Source organism: Achroia grisella, unplaced genomic scaffold (genome assembly GCF_030625045.1).
Source record: "Achroia grisella isolate CSIRO2021 unplaced genomic scaffold, CSIRO_AGI_Agris_v1 utg1086, whole genome shotgun sequence".
Lineage (NCBI taxonomy): Eukaryota > Metazoa > Arthropoda > Insecta > Lepidoptera > Pyralidae > Achroia > Achroia grisella.
The window spans coordinates 1903014-1917502 of NW_026712572.1; the positions used below are offsets into that span (position 1 = coordinate 1903014).

General features: G+C 35.5%; 1 protein-coding gene across 6 annotated transcripts in view; it reads left to right on the forward strand.

The window, feature by feature from the left end:
• LOC131842651 (homeobox protein homothorax) overlaps positions 1–14489 on the forward strand; it is a 375683-nt gene that overhangs the window by 236168 nt on the left and 125026 nt on the right. For all 6 annotated transcript variants that reach the window (XM_059191223.1, XM_059191246.1, XM_059191238.1 and 3 more), the window contains one exon: positions 3521–3669. In XM_059191223.1, the coding sequence (XP_059047206.1) occupies positions 3521–3669 (149 nt within the window). The remainder of the gene's footprint in view (positions 1–3520; positions 3670–14489) is intronic.

The window sequence follows — 14489 nt, forward strand, 5'->3', positions numbered from 1 at the left end:
AATACCAAAATAAAAAATAAATTCGTAAACATTTTAACGTAAATTCAAATTTAAATTTAGAACTCACTGTTTACATTTGTCTATTATAAAATGTTGAGAACCCCGCCGCCGTGTAACGTTTCAAACGAAATTTGTATGCATGAAGTTTAAAACGTAATAAAAACGCGCCAAAATAAATCTCTGTACGCGAATAAAACAATTACACAGACAATAATCCTGTTGTTTTTGTCAAACTGAAACCGTTTTATTGTGTCTTCTACACCCTATATCGCGCCGGGGTAGCATGCAACATCGAGGGGCGACGGGTAATGGCCTAAGAGTAATTTTATTACTTTGCCCCTATTACCATCACAATGTGCATGCCACCGGTCGAATACGATACGCAGACACTCGATACATTATGTCTAATTTCATCACTCACGAAAATTTTATCGATATTTCTCGAAATACGAACTGCGCGCATCACTAATTCAATTCTTACGCGAGCTGCAAGTCGGAAATTCTCGGAATTTCATGTTAAAAAAATACGAATTCCAGAATGTTCTGGAAATGCGAGGGAGAATAATTGCTGAAACAATTGAGAGGTAGCAAATTCGGTTTTATTATTAACGGCGTACAAGATGTAGGTACACGGCGCGCAGGAATAAGATGGAGTTAACACCCGGGCCGGCGCTGATTCGATTTGTTTCTGTTGCGATGAATATTTGATATGGTTCAGTGCACACTAATTTGTTTATCGTGTTTCACGCTTCTGCTCACCTTGTGCCCGTACACCAAATACAGGGAAAAACCTGGATGGTTTAGGAAAACAACTTATTCACTTTTTTTTATTTAAATAATCGATGAGCTTACTTTGTTTTCTCTCTCTCTCTCTCTCTCTCTGTTTGTAATATAATTTACACATTTTCCGCAAGATTCTCTATTTAAAATTCTTCATTTGAAGTAACGTACAGACATATTTGACAGTTTAAAATATACCATTCTTTTATAACTACAACTGCTATTTATTTGTTTTCTCTCTAATGACAAACACATTCACAAATATATAATTTACAGTGTAGTGTAGTGGGAAGGAAGGATCGTTGGTCCACCTTGGACCGACGATCTGGTCAAGATCGCTGGAAGGCATTGGATGCGAGCAGCGCAGGACCGATCGTCGTGGAGATCTTTGGGGGAGGCCTATGTCCAGCAGTGGACGTCTTCCGGGCTGAGATGATGTTGATGATGATGTCTAGTGCACTTAACAGAGTATCCACATGTTTTTCTAAAATTCTTGTCTCAGATACAAATAAATATAGAACTCAACTTAAGTTCTCTTTAAAATATACGATATATTTTAAAGAGAACTTTTACTATAACGAGTAATTATTTGTTTTCTCTCCAATAACAAACATATACACAGATATATAATTTACACAGCTTCCGTAAGATTCTCTTAAATTCTTAATCTAAAGAGTCAGGTACAGACAATATTAATAATTACCCAATTTTAGTTCTTTTAAAATGTACCTTTTTAAGACTCGGGATGGTAAACAGTAACCCACCTAACGGTAGTCACCATATCCTATGTACATGTCAGTTTCACTTATATTACTATGATTATCTTAATGATTATCTTAAAAAGCAAGCTACTTGGCTCACATAGGTGAGACTGTGGTTTTTTTTCGGACTCTAATGCTGTTGGCTGCAGCTGGCCTTTACAGCTTCACCGGACGATAAGGGGCAAGTGCAGATGGCACTCCAAACCCGCGGAAGGACTTATGGAGCTGAAGGCCAACTCCTGACAGATACGACTTTAGTCTGAGGGCACCGCTGGGGTACGTACCTCGGCTCAGGCCGCCGTATATTGATCCCCGTTTGAACTGGACGGGGATCGATCGGAGGTCTGTGGTACGCAGACATTTTTGCACCAACCAATAATACTCCATGAAGTACTTCATGCATAACACATGAAGGAATAACTTGGTCGTTAATTCTCTTCAATATATTAACATTACTTATTTATTTTAATGTAACTGGTATTAAACTTTGTCATAATCAGGATTATCTCACGCCGATCTCAGTTGTACCAGCGATGGTATTTACGTATAAAACGAGACGTTCTAAGAAATAATCAGTGTTGCCAACAATAATTTATAATAATAATAATAATAATCTCAGGACAATTCACACAGCGCCACCTAAACACAAGTTAAGCTAGCTAAAGCTTATGTTATGGGTACTAGATGACTGATACAAATACATAGATAATTTTTTTCGTAAATACATACATATAACACATGGAAAATACCTAGACTGTTACAAACAATCATACTCATGAATACAAATGTTTGTGCCGGGCGAGGAATCGAACCCGCGACCATCGGACGTAAAGCGGTGCGCTAGACCGCTAGACCACCGAGGTCGTCGAAAGTTGACACAAAATAATATTCATAAAAAACAAATATCACAACCACAAAATTACAATTTGAAAAATTTGGAAAATATTTATTTATACTCTATATTGCAGAAAATAATTTATAAAATGTACGTTAAATAATACAAAAGAAATGTTATAGCACAAATATATTATGTATATTTATACATAGTTACAGTGTCCTGCACAGTTTAAGTTGATATTGTATAAAAAATAAAGAGCACATAAATATATATTCTAAAATATAACATTTAAATGAACAGTTCAGTCATTTCCTTTGTTTATTATTTAAATAAACAACATTATAAATAAAACATGATAAACTTAAGTGACTTTCTTAATTTTACGTATAAAATCAGTAAAGTGGCAACACTGGAAACAATTAAGTGTAGGCACCAAAGATACTAATCAGTGGTGTGGCAGGTGATTAAATAAATACAAGTTGGCATTTCTAATTAATATGCCAGACGTACGGCTGATAAGCGAGCGCTAGACGAGACATCTCCTGCGATTTCTAACTGCCTGGTACTTCGCGATTAACACATTATTATAATTACGTGAAATTTGTCTTGTCTGTACATCTACATATGTTTGGATAACTGTTCTGCTTTTTGTATTCATTATTTTTAATCTGTATCTTATTTATTATATTATTTCATCTGTATTTTTTATCTGTATTAATGTCCCATAACTAAATTCAATCCTGATAGTTCCGGAGCCTGGATAAGAAAAAAACGATGATAGTTTTATAGATGACTAGCTGTGCCCGCTGTTTTATCCGCGTTAAATTTCAATAAATAATATAGCCCATGCGTTATTCTGATGCATAAGAGCTATATTACTGTTAAGATTCATCAAAATCCGTTAAGTAGTTTTTGCGTGAAAAAGTAACAAACATCCATACTTACAAACATTTGCGTTTATAATAATAATATAAGATTGATTTAATTGATTTTTCCACTGCTCTACATGAAAACCAACTAATTCCTTGTGAATTCTTCATTACAATAAATTGAGCTGATGTTCTTTTTCCTTCTCTTAACACCTCTCTCCCTCACATGCCAGTTATAATGATTATTAAAAAGTACACATATTTGTTCTCAGGAGATGCCAGTAACGCGAGTATTGGCTCCGGGGAGGGCACGGGGGAGGAAGATGATGACACGAATGGCAAGAAGAACCAAAAGAAGAGAGGGATCTTCCCGAAGGTCGCGACGAATATCCTGCGGGCGTGGCTCTTTCAGCACTTAACGGTGAGTACAGTATAGAATATTCTAGATTCTAGATGAATTTAGTAACTCTTCATTGTGCTAGAAGTTTTAGTAACTTTGTATAAAGTCATCTGCGTATCTGTCTCATCTATTTCAATGGCCAAACAGTTTGTTTTGTTAAATTATATTTCGGTAACAACATGACCTTATATAGTATTGTTCTTGTACATGAGCGACAGTTACCACTTACCATCACGTAGCCAGTCAGCTTGCTGGCTGTCCAACATCACAATAAGGAAAACAAGATTTTATTGTAATTGAATTTGAATGCTTAGAAATTGTCATTTTTCAAAATTAGAAGCTAGAATTGCCTGCTTTTATATAAGTCAATTAAATTAACCACGCCGTCTAATCATTATCGAAATTCTGTGTAAATTTAAAACTTTAAAAGAAAAAAATATTTAAATAAATTAAAAATAAAACTTTAAATGCTTGCTTTAAATTCTTGTAAAATAATGTAATATGTATAATAAAATGACAATAATATATATAACTCAAAGGTGACTGACATAGTGATCTATCAATGCACAGCCCAAACCACTGGACGGATCGGGCTGAAATTTGGCTTGCGAATATGACGTAGGCATCCGCTAAGAAAGGATTTTGATTAATTCTACCCCCAAAGGGATAAAATAGGGATGAAACTTTGTATGAAACTTTGTCAATTTTAAACCGATCGGGCTGAGACTTTGCATGCATAAAGCTACTATGACGTAGGCATCCCCTTAGAAAGGATTTTGATGAATTCCACCCCTAAGGGGATAAATTAAAGCGAGCGAACGCTAGTGATGATATAATAATAAAGATGTTAGAGAGAAAGGGATCATCAGATCACATAGATTAATAATTTACATCGCAATAACACTACTAAAGTAACGAAGATTTTGTTTCGTGTACACAATTCTCCCGCGATCCAGACTTAAACATAGAATGAAGGAATGAAACTTTCAGTAATAATAATAAACTTTTGTGCTGTAAATATGAGAATGTTTATAGAATTCCATTGCCATTTGTTCCCGCGTTCGTTGCATTGAAGCTCTAAATTCACATTGCGAGCTGAAATTGCTGTAAAATGCCTACACACTGTTGCTATTGTATAGAAGTTTTTAAAAAACAGCCACAATGTGGTTGTGAAACGTCACACTCGCAGTTCCGCGGAATTGTGCCGCGGCGGGCTCCGTTGTCGGGCTTTTCAATTAAAATTTCCCGCGAGAGCAATAAATTTTTCATTGCGTAGACAAAGCGCGCTTTCAAAGGGCACAAACACCGTATCTAAGGTCTGAAAACAATTACGTAACGCCAGTCGACGCATACAAATCCGACACACGATCGCATTGCGAGATTGATGAATTTTGCAGCAAAAAACGTATACCATTAGCATAAGACGATATTGAAGAGTTGCCAGTTGAAACAGTCGAGTGCACGACTCACTGTTGCGTAGTAATTTCTAGAATGGCTTTTCGCGCAGGAGGGTCGGCCGGGGGTGCGGGGGGGTGCAATTTCATTACCGGTCCGGATCCGCGCCCATAAATCACCAAGCCGAAGAAGGCGCTCCGTTCGGCGCAGTTCAGGTGACGCTCGCAAAGTCTCCTGAGCCTGGTATTTCTGTTTCATTCTCTGTGAGCCGAGCCGAATCCTACTTTCTTTATGACTATGAATTCCACGAATTTCCGACACGATCCTCTTGAATTACTTACAAGTGCGAATTTTAATTACAGCTTCGGCAAACCTTTTACAATTAGCCCACCGTCTGAATTATTGAGACAAGAATTTATTTCCGAGTTTATTTTGATATTCCCCCGGCGCTCGTCGCGTTTTGAAAATTCAAAATTGGAAGATTTATTTTCAGCCAGCACTTTCCAGAGTTCGAACTTTAAAAAGTAACCGTCGACAATCGAATTAGAGAGCTTTTAGCGCGTTTTTGCGCATCGCTGTCCACGCCCATTACCGCGTTCCAAATTACTTATAATTGCTTCGCTTAGCGCTAAGTGCTTTCATTACGGGTTCCCTGTAAAACAGTTCCGGTATAGGTCGGGACATGTCAATTTTAACTCTACAGTTCTCCCCAATACATTTTTAAACAGCGTCGAAATAACGAATTACGGGAATCTCTGAATATAAACTGCACATTTCTAAAATGTTCGTCTATTTTACGTAATCCGATTCGTATCGGCCGGTCGTGGACAATGCTTCAAATTGGCGTAAAAAGATCATTCGACCCACATATCGGGCATGAAACTGCATAGCTGTCAACATGACGTTTGTAATATTCATTCGATTACGCTGCGCGGGAAATGGAACGCCGCATGGTGACAGCGCGCCACCTGCGCCTGCCACTGTTTGAATTCAGAACGGCTCAACCCTGATCGGTACATATTCGATATTTGAAACAAATGAATGCAGTGTTGTACTACAAAAGTCGACACTCACATGTGGATCGTTTTGATTTGCGATTAAAGCGCTTGATGGATTTGAATTGAGGCTTTGAATTAATTCGGAATTGGACGCGACTAAAAAGGAAAGCGAACGATCTAGCGCGAGCACGGAATGAAACACTGCTGCATTTAAATTCAGAACAGTTCAAGCGATATTGGTAACAATCCCAGCGTCCATCGCTGCATCTGCTTGAATTTTAAACTAGCGATCCGTGGAACACGAATACCATTTTGAAATTCTGTTTCCCTGATTTACTGCCATTGTCTAAGTAATGTAACAGAGTATAGCGATACGCTATCAATTGCATTTCGAATCTTAATAGCTAATGGTAGTAATTTCGATGCTAATGACTACGGCGGCGTCGAGTTAATTTAAAATCCGATACCGATGTAGATACACACGAGCGACAGCGCGAGAGAGCGCCTGTTTAAAACATTGTTAATCATTAATTCATCTGGGTACGCGCGCCGCGCTAAATCTCACTTAATACTTTATACCTGCGACATGTACGGTCGCCCTCCGAAAATTTCCCAAGAAATAATATTGAATAACGTCGGAGTCTTACGACAAATCCTACGTTGCGACCGTAAGCCCTTCCATGGGGCTAAAAATAATTATAAGACTGGTAATCCCGCGACAGGGTCCCCGCGGTGCGCGAACATCATATTGTTTTTGGATGTTTGTTTCTACGTGTTTCTTGATCTGCTGGTATTTATGTAGTCCTGGTACATTGCGGTTTGATTTATTCTCATAACAGCACATGTGTCCTCGACTAAAATATGATTCATCTACAATTATCATTTTAAACTTACTCAAATTAGTCTACGGGAATCTTTCTAATTTTATACAATTCGTAGACTAAGATTTACCCGCCGTTTTGTTTATAAAAAATTGAAAATCTTTTCTCATATACATGTTCGTCATAAACTACTTGACCGATTCGAAAGAAATTTACTATAGAAATAGATCAAATCTGAGATAACATAGCATACTTTTTACCCGAATTAATTGATGCATGTGAAATATAACTCAATGATTCGTATATATCAAAAATAGTTTAATACCATTTGATAATTGTTTTTTTTTTATACTATGGTGGCAAACAGGCATACGGCCCATCTGATGGTAAATGGTTACCGTATGATTTATAGAACGTACTACAATACTCTCAATAGACACAGACGATTCGAGTCTTTGATATTTGAAGTCGGTTAACAAATGCTAACAATAAACGCATCAGGACATCATAACATGGGACAAGATCATATTGAGAAACGCGGAATTCCTAGCGCACAGTATTGAGTTACGTCCGTATCGGGTTCGCTTTGAGACGCACCGCACTGGAATGGGAGCCGCGGATAAACACTGCCAAAGAATTTATACCTCGGTGGTCCATCGGTCTAGCACACCGCTTTGCGTCCGATGGTCGCGGGTTCGATTCCCCGCACGGCCCAAACATTTTGTATTCATGAGTATGATTGTTTGTATCAGTCTGAGTGTTTTCTATGTATAATATGTATGTATTTACGAAAAAAAATCTATGTACTTGTATCAGTTATCTAGTACCCGTAACACAAGCTTTAGCTAGCTTAACTTGGGACTAAATGGCGCTGTGTGAATTGTCCTGAGATTATTATTATGTAGATCAGGGGTGACCAACAGGTCGATCGCGACTGTTAGTCCATCAGTCATCAGTCCATTAGATCAGACTGCGCAACGTAATCGTAAAAAAGGTTGGCAATTTCCAACTACAATCCTAATTAATACTAAACTAGTGGAAGGTGCTCAGACGCAATACTTACACCAATATATAGGTAAATAAGTACCTAGTTACTGAGAATAATTTTCACATTTATGTTTTCTTTTTTAATTAAGTAAAAATACTACATTGTTTCATTTAAGATTTCCATTAGTAATTGGTACATCGCACAGGGTTTCAATAGTAAACAGGAGATCTTCGGTCTAATCAAGTTGGCCACCCCTGATTTATATAGAGACCAGGTACACCATCTGCTGTGCTATGCGATCCTGGTACTTTACGGTTATTACGCGGACATGTCAAGCGTTAAAATTGGAAATACATGTTCTAATCGCATTAGAAGAATGATTTTCCATAAATAGACAATGTTCAGGTAATTTGTGTGATATGTACGCTGTGCACTTATGTTTTTGGATTACAATCACTTAAATGTACCTAGATTTTAGATATTTACATAATCTTAAATGTAAGCAAAGTATCGTTTAAAAAAGACAACAGTTCTTTTATATTATATTGTTTCCCATAAGCAATCTACCAGTCAACCTGGTCTATTCTAGTTACGAACACTGATTAGACTATTTACTTTTGCAGTAGCATATGCTGGTGGTCACTCTATTCTCCCAAATTTGAATTTAAAAATGTATTATTGTAAACATGTATAACATTTATTTGAAGAGAATACGAGCTGAGTTTCTTGTCAGTTCTTCTCATCTCGAAATCATTCCAAACTGATGGTAGATCTGCCATATCATAAGAGTCTGTAATTGACATGAATAAAGATATTTTAAATTTGAATTTGTATTTGAATATAAAATCAAGGCAAAAATCATTGAACATAAAATTTTTTGTATTAACATTTTTTAAAAATACATACATGTGTTTTTTATAAACACATACATAATATAAACACATAGAAAACACTTAGTCGTAGACTGAGTCAAACAAGCATAGTCGTGAATACAATGTACGTGAAATCTTGTGTATGTATTTGATACCTACATGATCAAGACTTGGGTTTTTTTTTATGATAATGAAATGGTGCACCCGCCTGCGCTAACGGTTTACGCTGGCGGGGCACCAGTGGAGGATGATAAGATGAAAATGAGCTCAGGTCAGTTAACCCATCGTGACAAATTCACTAGGAATTTATCACGATGTTTTCCAGGAGGGACCGCGTGGTGGTCGACCTAACATGGTACATTGCTAGCAAGTACTACTACTAGTTCCCATTACTAATAACTCCCTTCCCTCCTCACGATTTGGATTAGATTTACAAATCTAATCTGATTGAGTGCGAATAGGTTATAAGTCGGTGTATTATATAAAAAAACTATCTACTCGCCCCGGCTTCGCCCGGGTGTACATGTATTATACGCGTACATATAAACCTTCCTCTGAAATCACTCTATCTATTAAAAAAAAACCGGTTCAAAATCCATTGCCTAATTTTAAAGATTTAAGCATACATAGGGACGGCTAGACAGCGACAGCGACTTTATTTTATACTACGCAATGATCTACATATGTAGCTGGTGTAAGAGATTACCAAAATATTGCTCAATTTTGTGTTGGCAACGTTAAAAATCTCGCCGTTTACCCCACTCGTAACTTTATTTAGGGTAAGGGCGACTCGTAAGTTTTGCCGGGGCAAATTGCAAGCGAATCCTGCAAATGAGAATTTATTAATATTGGAAGACGTGGCAGTCTATGTGCTGAGGGAATCCTCGAATTAAACGGTAAAAGGTTTTTTATTTGCCCAAAATACATAAACACTGGTTGGCCGGTGTTGACACCTCGGCGGCGGGATAACGGGATGCGTTTTTTATTTATTTACAAATCCGGATTGAGATAAACTTGTAATATGTTTTCTTAGATAGAGATAGGATGATCTTAGGGTTTATTTAAAAATTGATCGTTCATACAAAAGTATATATTCCATACTAATATTTAATATGTACATACATATTTTGCAAAAAAAATATCTATGTATATGTATCAGTTATCTAGTACCCATAATACAAGCTTTAGCTAGCTTAACGTGGGTTTAGATGGCGCTGTGTCAATTGTTCTTAGATTGTTATTATTATTCACACAAAAATTATAAAACGGATTTTGATGAAACATTACAGTAATATAGCTTAAACATCAGAATAACATATAGGCTATAATTTAAAAACATATTACGTAAATTGTGAAACATAAAGATAAATGTCAAGCAAGTGTGATGCAGACGACGCTGCGCGGGTTAGCTAGTGTATAATAATAAAACTCGACGACTTCAAATACTTGAAATGTGGACGTGCCAAGTATTTACTGTGTGACTTCAAGATTTGGCAATGCCTCTGTCTATCACATTTGGAATAATAGTCGTGAAGGTATAAATTATTAGGACGTATTTTTCCACGTCTTTTTGTCTTATGTATCTTGTGTGTCGCTGTAATTAATTGGTAAGGAAGAGCTTAATTTAGCATATTTATGTAAAAAATCATTTTTGTTAATATTTTTAGATGGATTCATAATCATATGCATAGTACATACAAGTAAAATAAAAGTACCTACAATAAAACTATCCACAACAAAAAATAGTCCATTTTGTATGGCGATACAAATATTTAATAAGCTTCCTGACGATATAAGAACTCTCTCTGTAATATTGCTCAAAAGAAAACTACATGAATGGTTAGTTTCCAAGTGTTTTAACTCAATTAAAGAGTTTTTGGAATACTAAAATACTAAATTGGTCCTCATGACATTTAGATTTATATACAAATTGACATATAAACAATAAGAACATATAACTACATACAATAATTCCTAATTATATAAAGAATCGATAATGTAATTAACTTAAGATTTGTACGCTTGATATAAGCAGATTTTGCAAGGGCCACGTTTTTGTATAATATGTTTTACCCAAAATCTATTGCAAATAAATTTTTTATTATTATTATAATTCATTTATTGCCGATATAACGCAACAAATAACAAATTTCAGTCCGTAATAAATAGTAACTCCATAACTAAATTCCTGTATCCCTAGTGCATAAATAAGTATTTTAAATATAATAAGCGTGTGGTATTTTGGCATCAAACTTTTATTCATTACAAGCATTAATCTTTGACGGTGCGACATCCAGCTGAATCCATCTCGAAGCGTCCCCCTAAAGGACGACAGAAATCATTTCCGTCCATCCGGTGAGCAGATTTCCGAAAACTACCCACTTTTTAACTCTGCGACGTTTATGCCGTGCTCAGCTACCGGTCCGGCGGGAAATTCTCCCGGAAATAGAATGTGTAGGTGAGACGGCATTATGTTCAGAAGCTGTAATTTAGAAGGGGACGTCGATATACTCAATGTGGGTCTTTGAAAACCTGAAAATTTGAATTTGGAACATTAAACGAAATGGCTGGCAATTCTACGCGGATATTGGGTTCCTTGCATCCAATATTTGACATAAATAATTTAGTCTCAGAGCAAAAATATATGAATGTATTTATTACTTATATATTTAAACATTATAACAGATAAACCAGAGGTAAAATAGTAGTCTTCCGCAGGTAAGACTCAAGAATTTCTCAAACTATAATAGATGCAAGTTCCGTATATATTTCTCTATATAGAAACTCTAAAATTTGCTAACTGTATAGAATTAGTGTAAATATATACAAAACCATAAATATATGTACACTGTGCATTATTAAAGTTTAAATTAAAAAATAAAAAATAAGTCATATTTAAAAAAAAATGTTATCTAACTCTGGAGCAAATCCTAGATTTTTTATATATATCAAAAAGAAAATTACCAAAAATCATTGCCTCACGTTTGTTTGTTTGTCACGAGACTCAAGCCGCCATTGTAGGCTAGTAAGTTAATTAATACAGTGTCATTTGATAGGCAAAGACTTTGCCAAAAGGGTTTCCATGTTTGCGAGGGTCGGGGGTTCTGTTCCCGGAATAGATTATCAGAGTTATCGTATTGCTGCCGTTTGCTTAGGATCCTTGACAGAGGGGTTACGCTAAGAAAATATTTGTATACAATATTCATGCGCCCAAATTTGTGATACAAAAACACGTATAAATTCTGTATTCTTATTACAGACGAACAAAATAAACAGAATTTCGAAAACAAGCCAAAATAATTGACTGCCTACTCGGTCTAGCGGTTTAGCACGCCACCTTCCAATAGTTGCGGGTTCGATTCCTCGCACGGTACAAACATTTGTCTTCATTATTATAATTGTTTGTAGCGGTTGTATATACATAGAAAATACCAAGATTTTCTATGTATATATATAAAAAAAAATGTATTTTTTTTAAATATATTTGTATTTATATCAGTTGTCTAGTACTTATAATACAAGCTCTGCTTAGCTTGGGATGGCGCTGTAAAAATTGAACAGGGAATATTATGTACTTCAGTCATTATTACTATACCTGACTGATACCACCTACCATCAAGAGTGCTGTTAATGTAACTTAAATGTCATTCTAATTTAAAAAAAATTAACATACAAACATTTTAAAAAATTGTACCTAATCGTTAAACCACTAAGATTTTCAATAAATATTATAATAAACTAGGTGTGAACTGCGACTTTATCTTCTTTTTTATAGATTAAAAATAATATCTATGTGTATTCGTGTTACAATCTATGTTAACGCCACATTTCATTAAGATTTGATCAGGACTGATCATAGACTAGGAAAACAGAAAATGAAAAAAGTCAAAATATCTTACAATTCCATTACAATTGACCATTCCCTTTCTGTGTCCAAAAAATCGACACATAAATATATTTTTAAATCTGTAATAATAATATTACCTTGTCGTTTATTGTTGTTCTTGTTTGTAATTAGATTTGATAAAACAGAAAATAAATATAGACTTGTATATATATATATGTATATTGATAAAAAAAAATTATAGGAGATTATATATCTCTGGTAGAGCAGATATATCTACCATCTCTACAATTCTTGCTTACATTTTGTATAACAATGTATAAAGAATATATACATATATAAAAAGTAGGTTTATATATTCTAGATTGTTTTCTTTTACTCAATATATGAGTATATAAAAGTCACATTTCATTAGGATCAGTTAGTAACGAACAGACAGATAGAAAGATTTTCTTTTTCTCTCTTTATAATATTAGTAAGGATGAAGTTCAAAATTTTAAAGAGGAATAAAGTGTTTTTTTTCTACCACTATTTTAAATTATTATTATTAAAATATGTATATAACATATTGTGTTTAATACAAACGTATACAAAAACATGTACCATAGAATACTTGTCCCAATGTAGAGCCAGGACTGGTTGCTAGTATACATATACATACATACAAGAGAAAAACGTACAATATATAATATACAATCCAAAGAAGATATTAAGCCATGCACCAGGGCACCATAAGTTAGCGACAAGCAATATCCGAGACCTCCGAAAAATCCCTCGCAAACCCGTGGCTCCGTTTGATTAATGTATGCCGTTGTCACAGTTATATTGCGAAGATATCCCTTATATTCTTTGCCTAGAAAGCCCCTATATCAGGAGGTGTTATTGCAAATCTAGGGTATATTAAAAAGGGCGAGGTATGGGTATTTATGTGACATGATAGGTCGGTGCACCTGGGCCTACCCGGGATGGTCTTACCGGCTTTTTCCGGAGATATATTGTATGGCGCGTTTTTATAGGTACTATTGATGTGTTGTTATCTCGTATGGAGTTCCACTGACGAATGAGTCTGTCTTCTATAAGAGTAGATTGAGTAATAAATCTAATCATTAAATAAATTTGAACTGTAATACCTGGAGAAAGAAATAGAGATACTGTTAGTAGTTGATGTCATGGATAAAATAACGTTTTAAAATTATTCTCATTTGTAGAAATTTAGCGACATACATGGGTTTATACATATTTTAAAAACTGAATTTGATGATGATAATGATTCACGAAAGGAAATATTTAATGATTTGTTCTATTAACTATCTATTCCTCACAGTACTATGATTGTTGCTTTAGAACTAGATGGCGCTGTATCGTCCGGTATTAAAAAACGGTCATACTTATAGATCTCATATATACCCCTTTGGGAAAACAAAATAAAAGTGGAGCACATAATTTCGTCCACGTAGCAATTGAGACCATTTTAAATATGTATCGGCGGGCACCAGTGCCCATGGGGGCCGATCCTAATAGACGGACGGCCAAAGTGTTTTCCGTGATGAATTCGTAATGAGCAAATGAACCCTTCAACTTATGGTGGCAGGGCACCCTTGTGTCGCCATGTGCAACGGTTTACTTTATGGCATCCAGGTATTGTTATATGCGTAAAAAAAATCCACAACAATTCACATAGCGCCATCTAGTTCCATGCTAGATAGAGCTTGTGTTATGGGTACTAGAGAACTGATAAAAATACATAAATATTTTTTTAATATGTATTGAAAACACCCAGACCAATATAAACAATCATACTCCTGATATATGTTTGCACCACGCGAGGAATCGAACTCGCGACCATTGGAACTTAGCGATGTGCTAAACCGCTAGACCAATGATATATAGGAAGCAGATCTTGGATAGATATCCGTGATTGAT